Source organism: Aspergillus undulatus (assembly GCF_047715775.1).
Source record: "Aspergillus undulatus strain CBS 261.88 unplaced genomic scaffold BDV17scaffold_52, whole genome shotgun sequence".
In the NCBI taxonomy this organism is placed as follows: domain Eukaryota; kingdom Fungi; phylum Ascomycota; class Eurotiomycetes; order Eurotiales; family Aspergillaceae; genus Aspergillus; species Aspergillus undulatus.
This window is the reverse complement of record NW_027396656.1, coordinates 101,135-121,459: the sequence shown is the minus strand read 5'-3', so window position 1 is coordinate 121,459 and position 20,325 is coordinate 101,135. Positions and strand designations below refer to the sequence as shown.

Here is a 20,325-nt window from a genome sequence, read left to right as displayed (position 1 = left end):
ATAACCGCACCTGCGTTGCGACCGATCGAGATGGGGGCTGGAGCCGTAAGGATGAACACCGTTGTATGTGGCGTCTTCAACTATATCGCGCATGGTACGGAGCGTGAGACGCTCACTGCAGCACCGCAACAATCCCCGTCTCTTACTCTTCCCTTACTCAGAAATAGGTTGCCCGACCATTATTCCCAGACAAACAATGATTGGTGACGGGGAAACCATGCTTCTCGTCATTCTTCTACTTGGAATTTGCGTTTCAACAAATCGAGAAACTGGTCCCTCGGCGCGAGCCTCTGTCACTTGAAATCTTATTTGCCCCATTGTTCCGGTCCCCTGGGATGAACAAAGACAGACACCTGTACTCCCTCGATGAGGCCCGACAACGGTCGGACGGAGCAAACCAGGTCTAGCGTCCGAGCGTGCCAGGAGCAGGCTGTGGGTGGCGGTCGCGACAAAACATGGGAAGCTCGAACACACCCTATCCTTCTTTATGCCTAGTTCAGCCCAGGGCGGGAGGGCGGAGGACAGTAGCCCAAAGTGTATCTCCGTGCTGATTTCCAGCGAAGAGCGAGGTTGATACTAGGTAGTGGTGCCGGGTACCGGTGAGGACGGCCGTGCCTGAAGAAGATGTGGCTCTGTATGCATTGTTCGTAAGCGCAAACAAGCACAGCACATTCGATGACTAGCCATCAGCATTCAGCTCATCTTCAAGCCAACCGCCCCCATTCCGCGGAAGCTGGCCCAAGACGCTCATGCTCTCCTGCAACGAGAATAGTGTGTAAACTTATCCCTAGTCCACCGAGAAGCAAAACGAGGCTCCATCCCCGGTCGTTCCGTGCAGTGCAGCTGCGCCGCAGTCAATCAGCAACAATCCGTCTCCATCCCGCTCTCATTCCTTTTTCCGGGCGATTTTAAGTTTTCAACCCAAGCTTGAGTGTAGTCCTTGAAGCACTGGTGAAACACTGGGCTGAGATCGATAATCGCAATCGCATCCCCACGCTTTTCGCTGGTTGGCTGGAGGTGCACCGGGAAATGAAGGCTGGAGTTGGCTGCTGGCGCGAATTGTCACAGTGAGGGCTGAGACGGGCCTCGGCTCGCGAAGAGTGAGATCGAGGATTGATAAGCAAAGAAACAGAAGCGAGCAGAGAGATAGGAGTCGATGTCGAGGAGTTGGCGAAAGAATTGGGTGTGTTTGAAAGGAAAGGAAATAATGTGGAGGATGAGATTGGCCCACACTGAGTGTCCTGGTGGACTCGATCCTTCCTCATCTTACTACTGCGTCTATGAACTTACCCGACCAGATTATGAGAGTATGAAGTAGATAGATGCTATTAATATTTTTGAGATTGGAAATGCGAACTAGGCCTTGTTGGAGAAATCATGATTTATGCGCTACCTAGGTAATATACATACAAAGCTGGCCATTTCATCCCCAGCTTGCCTTTTTCTCGATTTGCGTCCGTAGTATATATCGAGATCGTCATAATGAAACATGCAGAAATGGGTTTATCACAGATGTATTATTGCAGAAAAGACGAAGAGCGAAGAAAAATACAAAACGACCAACGCCCGCAACCCTCGCTTAAGCAAAGTTATCAGAACGATCAACCCAAATGTCCTCCAGCTCGGCAAAGTTCTGGAAGTGCAGAGGGCGATGCTGGTCGTCGTAGAACCGAAGAGGCGTGTCGATCTTGACATACACCGGGCGTTTCTCGACGCTACCGTATGAGCTGCCCATGAAGCTGTAGTTCCACACATTGTCCTCGGGCACAAGGAAGTATCCTCGGATCTTGTCACTGAGCAACAACTGGCACTTCTCACCCATGCTTGTTGAGAATCCCTGCGGCTGGTCGGACGTAGTATCCCGGTTCTCGGCTCCCCATTTGTATCCTTGAGGAGTGAGCCCCCAAGCAGCGAGGGAGACGGAGCCCGGCGTGAATGAGACGGTCATGGTGACAGTCTTCTTGTCCCAAGACGAATGGGCGTTCATGAGGCGGGAGTGCTGAGTCACATCCTGCGCCGTCATGTAAGGCGGCTCATTGCCGGAGATGGTGTGGATCACTCCGAGAGGCTCTAAGTTGGCGAGATAGTCGTGCTGCGGCAGCTGCTGCGGAAGCTGGACTTCGCGAGTGTTGCCGACTTGTGGGATCATAACAATGGTCCGGACTTCCTTCACTTGATCGTTGTCCGGTGGCGAGCTACCGTAAAGATATCCGGCAACCTGCACCCGAAGATCGGCAATCATGATAAATCGCTTGAGAATGTTCTTGGGCATGATGTACGTGTAACCCTCCTCGCGGATATCATCTGAAGAAACGTAGATATTGTTCGCCCGGGTCCGGAGATTGGAAGTTGCGATGGCGCGAGTACGCCACTCGGTCTTGGAAGCGAACGACTGTTGTTCGTACTGCGATGTGGTCGTAACGATGATGTCTTCACCGCGGACGTTCTGGGTCTTGGTCGTCACAGCTGTTAGCTGCTTCGCCTCCTCCTGCTGCTTTTCAATCTCCGCCGCCTGCTGGCGTTGCAACGAGGGCGCACTGATCTCCATACCGAGAATGATATCTCGAACCTCACTACTTGTCAAGCTCTGAACGTTGACATTATTCTTCTTGCCATAATCGTTCAGGATCAAGTCACGTAGCTGGACTTCAACCTTCATCCAGTCCTCATCGGAGAGCGACGGCCAAATGTGGTGTTCGAGAGTAACGACACTCTTATCGGGACGAAGAATGATCTTAGCCTTGTCAATATTGACATGAAGAGCACGCAGGATCAGGATCAGTCTGGAAAAGGCGGTGTATGGCGAGATGGTCTTGAGCCACTCATCATAAAGGTTGAACAGAACCATCTGAGGCTCAGTTGCACGCAAGATCATATCTGCGAGTTTCTCAACCTTCATAGCAGCCTGGAAAGGCAGTTGAAGTTCAGAAGCACGAATGGAAATGTTGGGGAAATCAAGGAGGTGGACTTCGAGCGGGTCGAGAAGACCCTTCCGGGTGACAATGAGCTGCTTGGGCTGTTCTTCAACGGGGAGAGACCGAATAAGAGCAGCAACTTCTTCTGCCGTCTTCCACTTGGCAAGCTGACCAAGACGCTTCTGTCCAGCCCAGACACTGGTGTGGATGATCTTCAAGAACAGCTGTCCGGTTCTGGGGTTGAAGATGAAGATAGCACCGTTGATAGGCTTGGTAGTAAGGTTACCTTCGAAAGTCTTGTGAATGGTCACACGGTAGACGTTGGTATCGTCGATGAACAGCTGAATCTGAGGGCTGAAGAGCTCCGAGTAGTTTTGCGAGTTGAGGAACTCTTGGTTACTTTCAGAGGCGTAGAGCTGCAGACCCTTTCGGATACGTTCTCTCAAAACGTACAGGGCAGGGTTGGCCTTCATGATCTTGGCCATCGCTTGCTGCACCAGGGTCTTGAGGCCAGGGAAGTACTGGCCGTACGCGGAGTACAGGTTGTAAGCAAGGTCGACTGCAATCATAAGACCGGTCGCGGACGGGTAGATACTCATGCTGTCCGTGGTGTAGTCCAGGTACTTAGCACGAACGTATCGTTCGATATCGTGAGAGTCGTAGTCACCGTATCGCAGCTGTACGTCAAGCCAGAACTTGTTGGTTGTAGTTGGCTCGTATTGGTCCTTCGTGTCGAATAGAATGGAAGGCCGCGTCACATTCCACTTGTTTGTGGCAAACAGCAGGATGTCTGCACAAGAACTGTTCATCTTGTAAGATTTACGAGGATGGATAGTCTCTTTCTGCACTGCTTCGATGCCAAGCTGTTCAAGTTCTTGGTCAAAGACCTGACACAGGTCCATGACCACGGACTCGTGAATCTTCTGCCACAAGTGGGCACGGAAAATCTGAATCAACGAGATCTTCAGGGTAGGAATCTTTCCGTGCAAGAAGATACCTGTGAGATCTAACTGCACCTGGAAACCGACGTAGACGTTGGCTCGGTTGATGGTTGGGGACCACCACAGGGTGAACCGACGGTTGGGGATCTGATTCAGACCGGATCTTTGGGCGTTTGTGAGCTTTTTGAACTTCATAGACTCTGTAGAAACGGTTAGTTCGGCCATGGTCAATTCAAATAACGTGTGGCTAGTGCAGCGGTTCAATATCGCATGACATGCGACACGTGACATCAATATGGGGATTCGTCAACGGCCAGAAATCGACCCAGGACGGTGGAAAAAGATGGGAAGTAGGAAAAAGTTTTCTCAAACCTTCGAAACCGCTCGCTCTTTCCCAGAATAGACCCTCCCAGGACGAAAAAGCTGTTGCTTTGAACAAGGTGTGCTCAAGAATGGTCTCTACACCACCCAACGCCTGTATGACATCGGTACGGTAAGCGTTCAAATTCCACAATTTACCATCATGTCGCTGACTCGTCCACCAGAACGGATTGCTCTTCATAAGCTGATACTGCTTGAATTCAGCGCGGAGTCGGAATCCCTTGTCGAAGCTGAGCGTGCTGCGGTCCTTCTGGAAAAGCGTGTTGATACGCGGCAGACCGCGGTCCCAGCTATCCTCGAGATCTTCCAGGGTCAAACGACGGTTCTGCTGCTGGGCTTCCATGCGCTTCTGGGAGTATTCCATCCAGACGCGCTGGGAGTCGATGAACTCTGCTTCCCAGGGGATGATGTATCGGAAGATGTTGGGGATCAAGGTTTCCTCGTCATGTGACATACCCGCGCGGAAGTGGGTGATGCCGGTGTCGGTTTGCTTGGACCAGCGCTTGTCGCTGGCGGGGATGAGGATGTGGGAACCGGAAATCATACCGAGACCTCCCAGTTCCTTCGGGGTGTAGAAGACGGCTGGGGGGAAACGGGACGGCATCTTGGAGTTGAGACCAATCTTGACACGGGTTTGGATCTTGGTCTCGCACTTGACGATGGTATCGAGCAGGTTGACGGTGGACACGGCAGCTTCACGGTAGTAGGTGAAAAGGGCGATCAGAGCCGTGTTCCACTTGTTGGCAATCTTGGTGAAGGTCGTCGAACCGGAGGACATGAGAATTTGTCGAATGCGGTTGTTGAACTTTTGAATATCCTCTTCGGTGACTTGCAGGAAAGCATGTGCAGTGCGCTCCTTGGTTGAGTTGTCCACGAGAGACCAAACACTGTCCTTGACCGAGAACTCTTCATTCAAGTTGCGTGACTTGGGTAGAATGCGAACCTCAAAACCGGACATCGAGAACAAGAGATTGGGGTTATCTTTGCTGTAGACACTTGAAAAAGTATCATCCCAATCAATTGTGGTGATGGATCTGGGCAGGCGGTTCTTCAAATCCCAAAAGACAGCACGGCCCAGGTTGACATCGTGGCGCATCAAGCGCATCCGGCAGTCTCGAGGCCAGCATTTCTTGTTCTTGTAGCCGATAACGTTCTCAAAGTTGGGGTCGGGGTTCTCCGTCAGGAAACGTTGGATCAAATCGCGCGACTCGTCGGCGGTGAAGCGGAAGAAGACCCAGATCTTGTCAACGTAACGAGTATACAACCGAATCGGGTGCCTCGTTTCTGTCGCACGGTCTCTGAACTGGAGGAAGTCGTTCGGGCTCTGGGGAGGACCAGCCATTTCGCTGGCTCTTTGCAGACCGAGGAGGAGCAAATCAATCATCAACCCGTAGAACTGGAAGACGAAGCCAGAGAACTGAAGACCGCGGATCAAACCGTAGCTGTTGGTGTGATTCATGTCCTTGTAGCTTAATTGCACGTTGTTCTTAGAAGTAATGTAATCAGCCAAGTTGTGATCCATGACCAGGCGGAGAAGACGGTTCAGCAGCGTAAGATCGATCTTCTCATACACCTTGGACAGTTCCGTCTCGATCATGACGTTTGTCTCGCCCTCGGATGTTTCCCAAACATTGGACAAGTTGTTGATTCCTTGAGCCCACTTGTAGGTCAACAATGGCGGGACTTCAGAGTCAGACGGCTTGATCCAAGCAGGGAACAGGTGGCGCTGCTCAGCTTGGTACCAAAGGTACTGATCCAGATAGGCGTCAGTAATCTTCTCAATCGGCTCGACATCGTAGACCGGATTGATGTTGCTGTAGTTATCGTTCATGTCGATTCCAACTTCCTTGAACGCTCGTTGAGTAAGAAGGAAACGCTTGATGCGTGCCAGTGTCGTTCCAGGCGAATCGTACGCCTGCTCAATGAGGGCAAGTTCCTCACGCTGGCTCTGGTTCAATCTTCCCTTGACAGAGTAGGACTCGCGCAGACGTTCCAAAGCAAGAATTAGAATCTTGGTGTCATGTTTGTATGAAACGCTTGGGAACGGAATGGGCGAGAATTTCCGGGACTCCAGCCAGTGGACCATTGTGGTATAGATGGCCACGGCCTCTTCAGACGACACATACGGACCGTCCTTCAGATAGTTGTGCTGTCGTTCTTGCTCAGCCTTGAGCCACAAACGAGTCAGACGACCCAGGTTCTTCTTCGCAACTGTCTTGTCGACCGTAGCACCACGCCGAATTCTCTCACGGTTGTAGTGTGCTACAGAAATCCACCAATCGGCCTTGCTTTTGACGTAACGCAGAATGATGTTCTCAATAGGAGCAGGAAGACCAGGAACCTTCCAAGGAATGTTACTCTTCCAACATCTCCATGCTTCTGAAAGGTGTTGCAGGACAGTGTTGACCTTGTTCTGTTTGATACCTTCAGGCATCATGTCCATTAGGTCAGCCATGACAGACGCGCGAAGTTCGAGATCGAAGTGAGACTCCACACGCTGCTTGGTGACTGTCTTGGCCACGCCCTTGCTGTGACGACCCTCGAACTGACGAGAGAGCAAGTTTCCAAGCCATCGCTCGAGCAGAGGGATGATACCACGCATGAAGAAAAGCCAGACACGCCAGGCTGGGGCCCAGAAACCACAACCGGGGCCTTTACCGACAGGACCAGAGTTGAAACGGTAGTAGATCAAATGCTTCAAATCCTTGCAAGATCGGATCTGGTGCATCAACTTGTACTTGTAACGATACATACCCGTCAACTGCCCGACGTGGTTGAAAGCATAGAGAATACCATCGGCAAGTTGGAAAGCATCAATATTGCCCAGACGATACTGAACTTGAGCGTCGACAATCAGCTTGGTGAGACGTAGAATTTCTCGCATCAAGTGGAAGGCGTTTCCGAAACGGGACTTCTTTCGCTCCTTAGTTGTCAAAGTCTTGACAGGCTTCAAGTTGAAGTTGTAGTCCAAGTGCAGGTAGGTCAAGTTCTTGCGGTGAATCAAGAGGTTCAGCATGTTGAAACCTTGACGGCAGACCTGCAAACCAGCTTCAACCCAGTCGATAGTTGTCTGCTGAAAGAACTTGGTCGACTTGAGAGTCTTCAGCAGATCCTGCTTGCTTTGAGCCTTGGGCTTCTTTTGGTGAAGCTCGTTAAGCACGTATGTCTTGAGAAGCTTCTGATAAGACACGCGAACTTTGACTGGCTGGCCCGAAGGGCAGTGCTCCAAATACCACTGTTTGACCAACGGAACATCCTGTGCGCGGACCATCTTGCCAGAGCGCTTGTTGAAGGGATGCGGTGCCCACCACAGCGCAATAGCCGATGCAGTCTCAGGCGTGTAGAGATCTTCGTCAGCAAAGAAGGGCTCAGCCTCCGCGGGTAGCTCAAAGTCATCCTCGTTCTCTCCAGGTCCAAACAGTTCATCCTCGTGGCTAACTGTAATGTTCTTGGGCGCGACGGAGCGGGATGAAATCGGGTTGATGACAGGGTCGAAGTAGAAAGCGGGAAGGTTGAGGTCATCGGTCCGAACATATACAACTTGCGGATGAGAGTACCAAGAAACCTTTACGCTTCTCGGAAGAGTATTGTACAAAAAGGGGTATGCAACTCGATATTCCGTTCTAATAGGTGCGCGGAAGATAATACGGTCGATCGCGTTGAACTCGCTAAAGTCCTCGTCGTTGGGATCAATGTCCTTGTACAAAGGTTCAAAGCGAGGTCCACCGGGAATGGCGACGTTCAGTGCCTTCGCGGTGAAGAAGCTGTTCAGATCGAACATATGAAAGTAGTTCTGGTCGACGACATCGCTGAGAAGTTGATGACTTAACCGGTATAAGGTGGCCATCTGCGGGAGTTCCAGGTTCCATTTTCTGTAACTAGGACCGTTCACATGGGGTGTATCAAGGAGCGGTCGGTGATCGTAGAACCATTCGAACACGGGTTCATCTTCCTCCTCATCGAGTTCCATCTGGATCGGCTCTAGCGGCTCGACGTCCTCGATATTCTCCGACCACGAAAGCGGAGGCTCCTCGTCATCGAATGGAGGAAACCGCATACGCTTAAAGTGTCTTCGGTCACTCTTCTCCCGTCGCATGCATACCCACATCGTCGCCCACTGTGCATGGAAGACCGGCTCAATGACTCTCGGCGTCTCGTTAACGAGAGTCAAACATCCATTGACGTGGTATAACACCTTCACCTCCCTCGTCGATTCCCAGGGCATAGGCATGTTCTCTAACAGCTTCAACACAGCATGAGGCATGAACTTGAGGGCACCGAGATAGCTTCGCTTCTCGTTGGTGAATTTTTTCTGAGACACGTCGCCAATATCCCGAATGATCTTGCGGAGATGTTCGGGGGGCATATCGGCCTTTTGCGACTCGACGAAGCCGCCCTTGCGCTTCTCACCAAACCGGTTCCGTTGCGTCCGCAGCCATTCTGTCTTTTTCTGTGCAAACTTCGCGACGGTCGGGTCGGCTGGCGGCTGGTACCCTGGGGGAGGGGGCGCCAGAGGCATCGACGGCGGCGCGGATGCACCCCAACCTGGCGGTGGAGGAGGAGGCAGCGATGCCATCGCTATTGGTGTGATGGGAGTAGTGACACTCTTCTCTGGGGTTGACGTGCAGTCGCGTCAATCAAGTCGAGAAAAAGATCCTGCCGACCGGATTCATCAGTCAGGATGACTGCAAGGTGAAAAGTATGGTAGATCGCGTCGGAAAGTATCGTCAAAGTGCTGAATAGAAAGAAACCCAACTCCTAGACGATCCCCTTCCCACGACGGCGATGGAAGACGATTTCGTTCTTCACGTCAGGCTCCTTTCTCGCGATGCCAGCTCGAAAAGAGGTGGCGGCTCCGGCTTAGTCACGCTAGGCCAAAAATGAAGTTAGCGCAAGTCCGAAAGCGGGCTAGCGCAGCCTCGCCAAAAAGGCGCTAGCGCGGGCTCTGAGGGCTCCGAGAAACCCACACAAATCCAGACGATTGCAAGAATTCTACGAGGTTCACGACGACAACCGACGCCAAATTCTTGACCACCCCGAAGAGGTTCAAGCACAGTCAAAATGGCCAACAACAGACTGCAATACGTGAGTTTTTGCCAGCCTTTTTTCTGCAGATTTTGCTGTGTTGTGAAATAAATGCTAATCGAACTTTTCTACGCAGCGCCGCCGGAACCCGTACGTTTGAATTCCCTCCCAGCGTCCTTCCCATTCGTATCGTTTCTATCCGCGATAAACCACCGTTATTGCAGTTGATGGGCATTATTTGTCGGGCAGAATATTGATGGATTTGGCACAGGTACAACACACGGTCTAACCGCGTTCGCATCGTCAAGACCCCCGGCGGCGAGCTTCGCTACCAGCACATCAAGAAGCAGGGCACTGCCCCCAAGTGCGGTGACTGTGGCATTAAGCTCCCTGGTGTGAGTACTCCGACACTCTGATTGGATTTGAATTCGCTCTACGAGAAAAAAAAAGAGGAGGATGAGTGGATGGAATGCGAGGCATCCTGTGATGTAGTGTGGTGTGCCATCGGAAATAGCGAAGAGCGCAACGGAACTGCAACTGGCCGCTTTGGAACAACCCGACTGATGCACTTTTCTTTTGCCTTTAGGTCCCCGCCCTCCGTCCCCGCGAATACGCCCAGATTTCGCGCCCCAAGAAGAACGTCAGCCGTGCCTACGGTGGTTCTCGCTGCGCCGGCTGCGTCAAGGACCGCATTGTCCGCGCTTTCCTGATCGAGGAGCAGAAGATCGTCAAGAAGGTGCTCAAGGAGTCCCAGGAGAAGGCTGCTAAGCGCTAAAGGGTTGGGTTGCATATCAAAGCTCGGTGTTTTGTGTTTAGTGGAAAGCAATCAATCATGAGAAGATAAAAAAAAATAAAATTGGCTGGTATCTCGGTTCATTTGTGGTTCTCCGCGGAAGGATTCATTTCACCTTCTACTTTCTACCTTGCACCGTCCGCCTCACGCTCATTGCGGCTATGGCTATGTCTGTCGATTTCATCTCGTAGACTAGCTGTGTCGAATACACTTCCAAAACTCTTATACGCATGACCCTTTTCTTTCTATCCGAATATGCTCTTGCAGGTGAGACGGCTTGACTGCTTTGCTTTACTCTGCCCTTGCCCTGCCTGGACTCTGCTCTACCATAGCATCCGTCCAGGCTTCAGTGGACAGTCATCTAGAGTTCAGAGTCCAACTTTAGCAGCCCTGGGTAGATCAGATCAGACTCGATTATAATAACAATCCCCTACCTATATACAAAGTACCCCCGAGCTTCAAATGTCGTACTTACTACAACAGCGATACCCCGGTCCCTTCCATGTCCATCCCCGACCCAGATCGCCGGCACGCCCTTGTCAACAATCAACATCCTCGATCCCCAAGCCCAGCGTTCCTGTACTCGGATCCTGAAATAGGTTAAGCTTCGGCCTCTGGGAGTCCTGGGTTTGCTTACCCTGCTCTGTACGAATAACTTGGTCTGTACTTTATACACTCGTAGGTAGACTGCGTACACTCACGTTTTCGAGGACTTAATCTTATGTTTGGTGAGATGTTGTCTCTGTCTCTACGGAGGACGTTCCGTTTTGAAATTCAGTTTAATGGGCATCATACAGGGAACTCCCTGCTCCCTCAGCGATCTACGCCGACAAAAGTTCTGTTTACTACTACTGCGTCCGTACTTCGGAGGTACTCTGCATCTACTCTCGCACTAGCCGCCACGAAGCGCCGCTGCGCGAAACCCCACTATTCAGAAATGGAAAGAGCCTACGGGGGACTCGCAAATACGCAATACGCACATATACGAAGCGGCGTTGCCTGTGACCTGTCCAGACTCCAGTGTCCACTAACCACGGCTCCAGGCCCCGTCCGTGCTGCTGGTGGGCGAAGGAAAAATAAGCAACGGGTGTCGTGTGGGCAGTTCGTCCGAAGCTGAGGAGTGAAGACGGGAGCGGCAACTCAATGACAAAGGGTCTGACGAGCGCGAGCGAAAGTACGACTTGAAGCGAACCCTCGAAGGCTAATTTTAACTGACACAGGTCCCCGGCTGGCGATGCATACAGGCTTGGAGGATAGGTATGAAATGGAGGATGTCGTTTGCTTCCTCGGCGCGATATATCAAATACCACCACTATCAGTACACATACGGGAAGCGCTGGGCTAGACTTCGGGTGGTATTTTTCGGTACTTTCTAGGCTCTCAGATCCTCGACGGGTTCAGCTCTCAGACTGATGAAGGGACGGAGTATTGTCACGCTTGAGTAAATGGGACCTAATTCCGGCCCTGGGCTGGGCAGATCCGAGGTATCTTGACGCTTGATATTGGGTCTCGCATTGAAGCCGCCGGCTGGCGGTGGTGGAATCTGCAGGAAGATGTAGATACACGTTGATATGCACACCATCACTCGAAAAGTTCGGTTCAGGGACGGTAGCAAGTGCCGACCAGAACCAGGACGGCGGTTCCCGGGTTCTTTCGTCAGTTCACTGACGATTGAAAGAGATCCAAGGGGATTATTGGATATCATGGGGGAATCGAGTTGTGAGGTTTTGAGATTTGTAGATCGTTCTGCTCGTCGCCATACTAGGCAGTTATGGTGGAGCTGAGACTGAGGTAGGGAGTATAGTAGTGACTCGTAGATGGGGACTCCGTAGACTAGCTGGGATGGTTATTCCTCGCCTCATAGCCTCAACTCTAAATGTCTCGTTGCTTTTCTCGAAGCTCGCTATATGGGGCCGCTCCACGTCGGTTAAGTAAGTAGCCGTCCGTCTGTACTCCGTATACATAGGCAGGATGGTGGAGAAGTGAGAAGCAATTCCGATGCAGGTCAACTCAGGACTGGTGCAACGTGCTTTTGTCTGTGGAATTGGGTTGTTACTCGCTTCATGTTTCAGCTGGGGCAGTGGATATTGTTGTAGCGTATCTATGCACTGCTTGGATGGCGGCAAGAGTCGGAAGGTTGAAGTCGGGGTCGACAGTGGTCAAGGTCCGACTTACTTTGAAGAACGTCACACCCACTTCATCGTGTACGAGATCTGTAGGTAGCCTGTGGAGCGGTGTGTCGTCTTCATGCTCACATAACACCACATCCAGCATGGGTTGACATATCGAATGTCATACGGAGTTGAAGTACGGAGTCCGTACTTTAGGCGCATAACCATCCCAGTAGACTATCGAGAACGTAAGCAAGCCACAGGGATCAGGGATCGAGATAAGGGGTTGTCATGAAGACCAAGATGACAGATAATAATGTCATGCACGCCGGGGCCAAATCACACAGCGGCGTTTAGAAAGAAACGATGCGACGGGACGGCAATTTCCGAAGGCATCTGCAATGTCTTGTGGGCAACTCGCCGGTCTCTGGTTGGGCGAAGAGAAGGGTCAGAACGCTGGGACGAGGTCAAAAAGTACGTGCACCTTTTAGGTCATCGGCGGAAGAGGTACGTTCGTTCACCTATGAGAAACCATCTGAGCATGAAGCAGCGGCTCACTTGCTATCCAATGGACCAAGATATCGCGGTCAACTGAATAATATGAGCGTTGATGCAACGGCACGGCCAGTACCCTGATTCCAAGGCCGCAATCAATCTCAAACACTTCGTGAAGACTCGGGATCCCAGAGGAAGCGCCAGAGATCCAGACGGCAGGCGCCAGGAAGAGCGAGCATCTTCACAGGTCCACAGATCCACTGACATTGCTGACGCGGGGACAATAACATCAGGATGCAATGTGCGGCAGGCGCTAGACTTCGCACGAGGAAAGCGTAATATACGAGTCATAATTCAGAAGATTGTGCAAGACGCAGTAGTACAGACTGAGGATGATATTGCTTGACAATGGCCGTCATTGGATGGCGACTTCCTTCTCGGGCTTCTCTTGTGGCGAGGTAGCACGTAGTACCTGGACCGTGGACTCAGAGATGAGAAAACGCAACTAGTCAAGAACACAGCAAGAGTACGCCTAGAGCAAGGCTGGAGCACAGCTAGAAAACTAGAGCATTTCTGGTACTAGCAAGTAGTAACTTTGTAAGTTGGACCACTCGTGTAAGCTGCAGGTTTCCATTAGTTAACACTATTCAGTAGCGTTAGGGCTCTGCGGGCCGACGGCGGTGCAATGGCCCAGCAATGACGGACTTTCTCACTTTCTTCATCCTGGGTCCCAAACGCTTTTTTCTCTTGCCGAATTTATCACTGTCGCTGCGGGGCATATTGCAAGTGATCTACAGAATACCAGCCTGCCATTATTCTTCACAGTCCGTACTCACCAGGCAACTGCCCCAACTGTACTCGCGGACTCCATCGCTCCTGCCAATTTGAAGCACCAACCTGCACCAACCTGGAGCAGCCAACCCCAAAAGTAAGCAAGAGCGCACTGACTCTGTCCTCCAGACCAACCGCCACGGCCCACGAACCCAGCCAGGTCTACCTTGTCACCAGCGTCAGATCATTGTTTTTCCTTCTTCGCCGTCTCTGATTCGATCTTTCCCAGCCAATTCATCAATCACGAGGATCACAATTATCATCCCGTTGTGCTAGCGCTCATCCACCACCATTGATTCCAGCCGCCCATCTGCAGGCCATCGCTGCGATGTCGTCGTTATTTTATTGGCGACGACAACCCCGGCGAATGGGAGGATCTGCTTCCACGTAAACACCCGAGGTAAGCATCTTCTCCTAACTGGGTGCCTTGGGATTCTAGCTGCGGTTGGCGCTACGGGAACGCGAACACATCCCGGCTCTTCCTGGCGCCGGCCTTACTTTAGGCTGGTTCTAGGGAAGGGGCTAGAGCACGGTCGATTGATTACTATAGGTACCTGATTGCCCATACCCGCCAGTATGGCTCCTCATGTACCTTAAGCTTAAGTCCATCCCCACGCCAATGCCGCCATCCCACGACTCCAGAGTCCACGCTCTATCTGCTCCTCACTTTAGCCTATAGAGGGCATAGTCATCTGTGGTGAATTCACGACCGATCCAACCCCGTCTCCCACATCTGCAATCTCGATCAGAGCGTCACCAACCCCGAAACTCCGGGGCAGCTAATTGGTGCCGCGACAGTCTTGAGATGAGGACGGGCGAGCCTGGCACAGACAGTTGTCATAATGGATCCTTCATTACCTCCCTACATATCCATCCCTGATCGATTATTTATCCACCAGCCTCCACTTGAACCAAGTGGCGCGTGCGTGCGTGCATTCGTGCGTGGAGATGGTGGCCAACCCGTCTGCCTCAGGCTCTCTCCCTCGCATGAGAATTGCCAATACATCCAGGGTTGGAAACGTCATGAACCCTGGATAATTATGCCTGCGCCATCTGTATGAAGGCCCTAATGCTCGCAAACAGCCTATGAGATCTCGATCTCCCAGCTGTCGTGACCCTGACCCACGGAGAGTAATATTGAATGAAATTGACGGTTCACAGACCCAATCGAAATATTAGCGAGCCAATGCAGGGATGGAGCTTCGAGCTGAAAGGATGAAGATCCACGAGGATGAAGATCCATTCGGGAATGGACGCGATCAAAGAGGGACAAATCCCGATATGCCAGCACTTACATACGTACTCTGTTGATAGAGCTATCAAGTATGCGAGGGCTGGCCTGCATGGATGGTTCCTTTCTCCATCTAGACTCTATCTAGGGCCGCACTACCTAGATTGGAGAATCGACAGACGAGTCGAGACTGAGTAATGATTTACTGCGAGCGTACCATGGCGCTTAACTGGGTAAGGTTCAAGGCAAGTCTTGCGAAGTCCTCCGTTGTGCGGGATTAATATGTAATGAATTGGAATGAAATAGCTTTTAGAAGAAGTGTATGTATGGGCCCGGTCATAAAAAAAATCAATCATACTCTTCCGGAACGCCGTCAACCAAGACCATAAGTACTAGTAGACTAAAACTATCACGCTAGTTATCGCACACAGGTATTAACGTACATCACATTATCATCATATCTTGTCTCGTCTCGACCCATAGCCTCTCTACTGTTCGACTTGAGTTAGTGGGTTAGTGGACCAATGCCAATGGGACCTATAACCCAACGCTCAAATCAGCCGTAGCAAAAGGCGAATGGATCCCGTCCATCCCCATGAACCCAGCATCAAAGACAAGGCAATCGGGCCCCGGCCCAGCCATGTCACAGAAGATCGGGGTTGCGGACGTGCAGGGAGGGGCGTCGGCGCAGCCAACGACGTTGCTCATACTGGTGAAGCCCCCTGTCGTGGGCGTTGTTGTCGTGGAAGGTGGTCGACGCGGGTATTGACTGGGGTTGTAGAGGAAGGTTTTGTTTGGGAGACGGCGCTGATGGAGGCTTGGTGGCATTATGCGTTGGTGTGGTTGTGGTGGTTGTTGTGATTGAGAATGAGGCTGGGGGTTTAGGAGGTGTTGTTGGTAGCGATACGCTCGTTCTCGATCTCGGTGGTACTGGTACTCGTCTTGGCCGTAGCTCATGTAGTTCATGTTCGTGTTCATGTTCATGCCGTTGCTGCTGAAACCGTTGCCGTTGATGCTGCGGAACCTGTTGGTGATTTTAGTGGCCTTTCCACCCTTGGCTCCGGAGCGTTGGCGCTGAGGCGCTGGGGGGTCCGACGCTGTTGGCCTCTTGTAATTCGCGTTTTTTCTGTACCGGGTTGTAGATTGGATGCCGTTATTTACGGCCTCGTCTGTTAGGCGCCAATAATTGATGGCTTTTTTTCCGGGGGTGGATTCTTCACGGACGGCTTCGAAACCCTGTCGTTGTCACGGTCAGCAGTCCATCTTTGCGAAACACCAAGAAGTAAATAGGTTTGAAGGTTTGTGTAGATGAACGGAAAAGCTTACCGCATTCATCGAGAGGTTGTGTCGGATGCTATTCTGCCAGCCCTTCGAGCCCCGGTCACGCCCCTTGGCTGTGTTCTCTTCGAACCACTGATATATGCCCTGAAGAGGTAGTCTTTTCCCGGGTGCCGCAAGGAGAGCTTCGTAGATGAGTTGCGAGTAAGGCGGATCTGCGTTTGCGTCTTCCGCTTCGTCGGAGCTCTTTGGTGCAACTGCAACCTCGCGGGACATTTCAAGCTTCATGGGGGGACTCACGACGCTTAGTGGAAGCGAGTGGTATGACATGCCTGCTGTCGATGTGGGCGATAAGCTTGTTGTCGTGGTGGGATTCGTGGACGATTGCGAGTGCGGTCCAAGAGAGCCATGGTGGTTGTGTTGCGGGTGAGAGTGTGAAGCCTTGTACAGGGACATCGAGGCCGCTTCTGACTTGACTTGGCCCCAATCGGGCATGCGATTTCCAGTTGGAAGGCGCCGCACCTCAGGCCTCAATTGCCTGGACGAGGAGTAGTTCGATCCCAGCAGAGGATTGGGCCACTCGGAAAGGGGGCGGCAGCCCATGGGAGGGATCATCCGGGGGAGTCCGTCTGATGGAGGCTCGATTGGCGACTGGGCCTGGAACAGCGAGCAGTTGTTGTTCATAGCTGGCTCACTAACCCATGGCTGGTGTTCAGGCATCATTGCTTCCGGAGTACTGGAGCTGGAGTCGGACCATCCGTCAAACACAGAGGAAGGACTCTCGGGAGATCTGGAGCTGGAGCTGGTGGAAGACTGCGACTGGTATAGAGGCTTCTGGTCTAACACAGAGCCTGGACGAGAAGAGCTGAAGCGGTTCATCTGTGCGCCTCACGGACAGCAATAGAGTAGAACACCCGAGGCCAATTGAGAAATTGAGAATGGAAATATGAAAAATATGGAAATATAGCAGGAACTGGCTTCTAGCGAACGCATATAAGTCCACAGGAAGCATGCCTGAGATTCATAAGGCTTCGATCAGGCAAGAAGCATCTGCAAGACCAAAGCAGCCAGAGGAGAAGTACTGCAAGTACCTCTAGTACCTGCTTGAGTCCACCTACGTGTGACCACTCAATACAAGAGGATGCACAGTCGTTGTAGAGGACTTCCTGCCAGCACAGCCTGACGGACTCTGCCTGCATCTCTCGTTGAAGCTCTTGCCTCTCTGGAGTCTGCACAAACAACTTCCCGCATAGCTGCCATTAGAGCCCTCATTTCTGATTCCGCAAGCTCTTCTTTCTTTTTTCCTCTGCCCTTCGCTAAAAATAAGCCCCTTCCCTGGCCTCCCTGATCCGCCCCGGGGTTGTTTCTGGCAGATTCTGCTTCAATTGCTGCGGGCCCTCCCATTTCCCAGTGTTGTGAAACGCGATCATGCTCTAAACGGCCAATGATCTCTGCCAATGCTGCGAGAGGCTGGATCTCGTGCTACAGCGCTGGGTCTACTTGAGAGGTCTACAAATGCTAGACGGACCGGGATTGAGCAGCTAGCTGGTACAAGGGAGGGGGCGGCGGAAGCCTGCAGCAAACCCAGCCGGCCCTTCATTGTAGTGGCCAGACCTCAGCCTTCATGACAGGGTACAAAACGCTTCTGGAACTGACCTCTGGACCTTGCCATAAAAACGCCCTCTCAATGCATCCTGCAGACCTAGAGGCAACTTTCCGTCTTCCCCGACCAGCCGGATCTCCGGAACGTCATGCAGCAGGCATGGTGTTGGTAGTACGAAGCATATTCTGAAAGGGTAGAAAGAAGAAAACAAGAAAAGAAGAGAAAAAGAAGACGAAGAGGAAAATGAAGTAACGACGAGCCTGTCCCGCCCCATGAATGCCCGGTGGAATTACATCCACGTGATCAAAAAAAAAGTACGCAGAACCCGATCGGGCGGTGATTGGAGATCGGACAATAGTAGATATGGAGTGTGGAAATAAGCATTCTAGATTCATTCTGTGCACGTGGAATCCCTGTCCTGTCTGTCTTGCCGGCTGTTCTTTGTACCTATCTGATATCATATGTCCGAGATCCCTCGCGAGCTGGTACCCAACCTTATGGTAGAAGGATAATGTTTCCAGTCAGTTCGCTGCGCTGTTTGTCTCCTTGCGGTAAGGGAAGGGCGGGGGAGAAGGGCGGCCTGCCGCAGCACAAACGCTCGCAGCTGCAGGTCTATTCTAGAGCCTCCTATATGCTTTCTGCGGTATTGTGGATAAACAATGCCTGCGACCATGTGCGCGGACCCTGAACTAGGTTTTCACTTGCGGTAATAGATCTAGGGCTGTTAACTTGTGCGAGCAACCTTGAAGAGGTGTGGGACTTACTCGTTTGAATTGGAAATGTAGTTGTAAGATCCCCTGGGTAGGTTAGCGATGTTTTGTTAAGATGAATGTGTGCAAGCATACCTTTTCGAATGTGCTTTTGAACCCCCTTTCCCGTTTGGCGCTATAATCCCACTCTTTGTCCACTATGCGGAACGCGATATCTTCGTACGGTGGTCCAGCCATAAAGCGGATTAGACAGGTATCCTCCTCTCCAGCAGAGGCGAATGACTGGCCTCGTTTTCGTCCGTGCTCTCGTTCTATGCGATAGGTCGGAGCTTTCGTCTTGTCGATGAGGTCAGGATAGAAAATATTGAATTTGTATCCCTGGACAACTTTTGGTGGCGGGTTATCGTGATCGTAATGTGTTTGGTTATACTTGTTCCATTCATATCCCATCTGAACTCGGTTGAAGTACCGTGGTTTGCGAGGCCGGTATTTACTGGCCCATTGCGGCTCAGCGCCCGTGTTGACAGACTCTTCGCCGGTAAATATCTCCTCGTTTTCACTAACACCCTTGGCGAGTTCTCTCTCGTACAGAGCCTTTGTCGCCTGGGAGAAATCCTCGTTGGCAATAGCAGAGAAGCGAGTCGGGTTACTGGCAACAGGGGCGTTTGAGAAAGTGCCCACAATGGAAGCTGACGGTTTTTCAGTCTGACGTTGGCGTAGAGGGACATATCCCATCTTCAGAAGTTTCTTGCGTTCATGAGCCTGTAGATCTAGTCAGTGGCAATCAAGCGCAGAAGGGCCCGTGGTAACGCACCACTTGGTCGAGGAAAGCTGCCTCATCTAACACTTCGTAGACCTTGTCCTCTGGCCGAATCTGAAGTAATGGGTCGGGATCCAGATCATGAAACTCTGCGTCGCGGACTAACGTAGCTTGAGCGACGTCACCACGTACCAAGGGCGCCAGAGGTGCCAGCTTTGAACGAACTGACTCGGCTTCTTCGCGTTGTTGTTGACGCTGTCCGCGAGCACGTTCCTCGATGACAGCCTGGTAGACTTTTTTCAGCTTAGCGCGAGCCTTCCAGACAGTTAGACTGCGCAGGAGTTCCTCCCAGTAATCCGTATCTATAGGTTCATTGGAATCCAACTTTCTCCTGACCTGCCCTTCGAGTGCCTGAAGCTGCTCGTAGGTTTTCGGACCTAGAAGCTTATTGATATCCGCGGCAACGGAGTTGAGCACTCGCCCTTCAGGAGCCGCCGTTTTTGACCGATCTTTGCAGATAACTTTCATCGTCTGCGAAAGCAAGAGTTAGCAGGCGCTACTCCAGTCCTTGAGACTTGAAAACCCACCCGCCAATAGTCCCTATTTTGAGAGTTCGATTCCAAGCCCAAAAATGTATCAATGTCCTTCTCTAGATCCCCGAGTTGAGTTTGCGATAACCCCTCAAACACGCCCTCCGGGTCTATCAAGTCGAGTTCTGAATCCGAGATTTCGTCGTCGAGCGGATTTCGCGTCGGGTCTATCACATGCAGCATAACTGTAAGCCAGTCGATCGGCTTCGCGCGACCGTCTTTCACTCGAATCTCTGCTTTCTTTTTGGCCTGCTTGAGCACAAAGACATCCTCCTGCGCCACCCACTCCCGCGCTCGCTCGTCCTCCTGTAGCTGGTTGAGCCGCAACTGATCCTTCATCCTCCCAGCATGAGATTGGGCCGGTCGCGAGTCACGATCGCGGTATCTGCTGTCATATCGTTGGTCTCGCTCGTCGTAACGCCGGGCGTGTTTCTGGGTGTGGTCCGAATGCGGTGATCGAGATCGAGATCGCTTTGATCGCGACCGGTCAGGGAATCGCGCTGACATCCTGTGCGTTGACCCGGCAAGAATCGACGTGCCCAGCCTTGACAAGGTGTTGAGTTTGTCTGGGGAAGCTGGCCTAACCTCCAGGTCAGGTCTCTTTGAGCGCAAGGCGGAAGGTTCGCCGATCGCCAGACTTTCCTGTTGGTCCGTGCGCTGC

The 20,325-nt window shown here is 51.9% G+C and overlaps 6 protein-coding genes across 6 annotated transcripts; 1 reads left to right on the top strand and 5 right to left on the bottom strand.

The window, feature by feature from the left end:
- Window positions 1-1,333: 1,333 nt before the first annotated feature.
- prp8 (U4/U6-U5 snRNP complex subunit PRP8) lies at window positions 1,334-9,014 on the bottom strand. Its single transcript, XM_073754951.1, has 2 exons — window positions 4,229-9,014; window positions 1,334-4,056 (listed from the first exon to the last, which is right to left on the bottom strand). The coding sequence occupies exons 1-2, from the start codon at window positions 8,811-8,813 to the stop codon at window positions 1,580-1,582; spliced, it is 7,062 nt and encodes a 2,353-aa protein (XP_073612421.1). The 5' UTR covers window positions 8,814-9,014; the 3' UTR covers window positions 1,334-1,579.
- A 230-nt stretch (window positions 9,015-9,244) lies between these two features.
- Window positions 9,245-10,427, top strand: BDV17DRAFT_271772 (60S ribosomal eL34 domain-containing protein). Its single transcript, XM_073758818.1, has 4 exons — window positions 9,245-9,322; window positions 9,399-9,412; window positions 9,534-9,657; window positions 9,849-10,427. Exons 1-4 carry the CDS (start codon window positions 9,299-9,301, stop codon window positions 10,035-10,037), a joined length of 351 nt encoding a protein of 116 aa, XP_073612420.1. The 5' UTR covers window positions 9,245-9,298; the 3' UTR covers window positions 10,038-10,427.
- An 872-nt stretch (window positions 10,428-11,299) lies between these two features.
- On the bottom strand, window positions 11,300-11,906 carry BDV17DRAFT_181958 (uncharacterized protein). The gene has a single exon (XM_073754950.1). It carries the CDS (start codon window positions 11,758-11,760, stop codon window positions 11,428-11,430), a length of 333 nt encoding a protein of 110 aa, XP_073612419.1. The 5' UTR covers window positions 11,761-11,906; the 3' UTR covers window positions 11,300-11,427.
- Window positions 11,907-15,032: 3,126 nt separating this feature from the next.
- BDV17DRAFT_181912 (forkhead box transcription factor) lies at window positions 15,033-17,004 on the bottom strand. The gene is made up of 2 exons (XM_073754948.1): window positions 16,050-17,004; window positions 15,033-15,959 (listed from the first exon to the last, which is right to left on the bottom strand). Exons 1-2 carry the CDS (start codon window positions 16,878-16,880, stop codon window positions 15,261-15,263), a joined length of 1,530 nt encoding a protein of 509 aa, XP_073612418.1. The 5' UTR covers window positions 16,881-17,004; the 3' UTR covers window positions 15,033-15,260.
- Window positions 17,005-17,546: 542 nt separating this feature from the next.
- BDV17DRAFT_181932 (uncharacterized protein) lies at window positions 17,547-18,183 on the bottom strand. Its single transcript, XM_073754949.1, has 2 exons — window positions 17,658-18,183; window positions 17,547-17,595 (listed from the first exon to the last, which is right to left on the bottom strand). Exon 1 carries the CDS (start codon window positions 18,063-18,065, stop codon window positions 17,751-17,753), a length of 315 nt encoding a protein of 104 aa, XP_073612417.1. The 5' UTR covers window positions 18,066-18,183; the 3' UTR covers window positions 17,547-17,595; window positions 17,658-17,750.
- BDV17DRAFT_181909 (splicing factor cactin) lies at window positions 18,184-20,235 on the bottom strand. The gene is made up of 5 exons (XM_073754947.1): window positions 19,662-20,235; window positions 19,129-19,605; window positions 18,450-19,076; window positions 18,369-18,401; window positions 18,184-18,319 (listed from the first exon to the last, which is right to left on the bottom strand). The coding sequence occupies exons 1-5, from the start codon at window positions 20,169-20,171 to the stop codon at window positions 18,302-18,304; spliced, it is 1,665 nt and encodes a 554-aa protein (XP_073612416.1). The 5' UTR covers window positions 20,172-20,235; the 3' UTR covers window positions 18,184-18,301.
- Window positions 20,236-20,325: the final 90 nt, after the last annotated feature.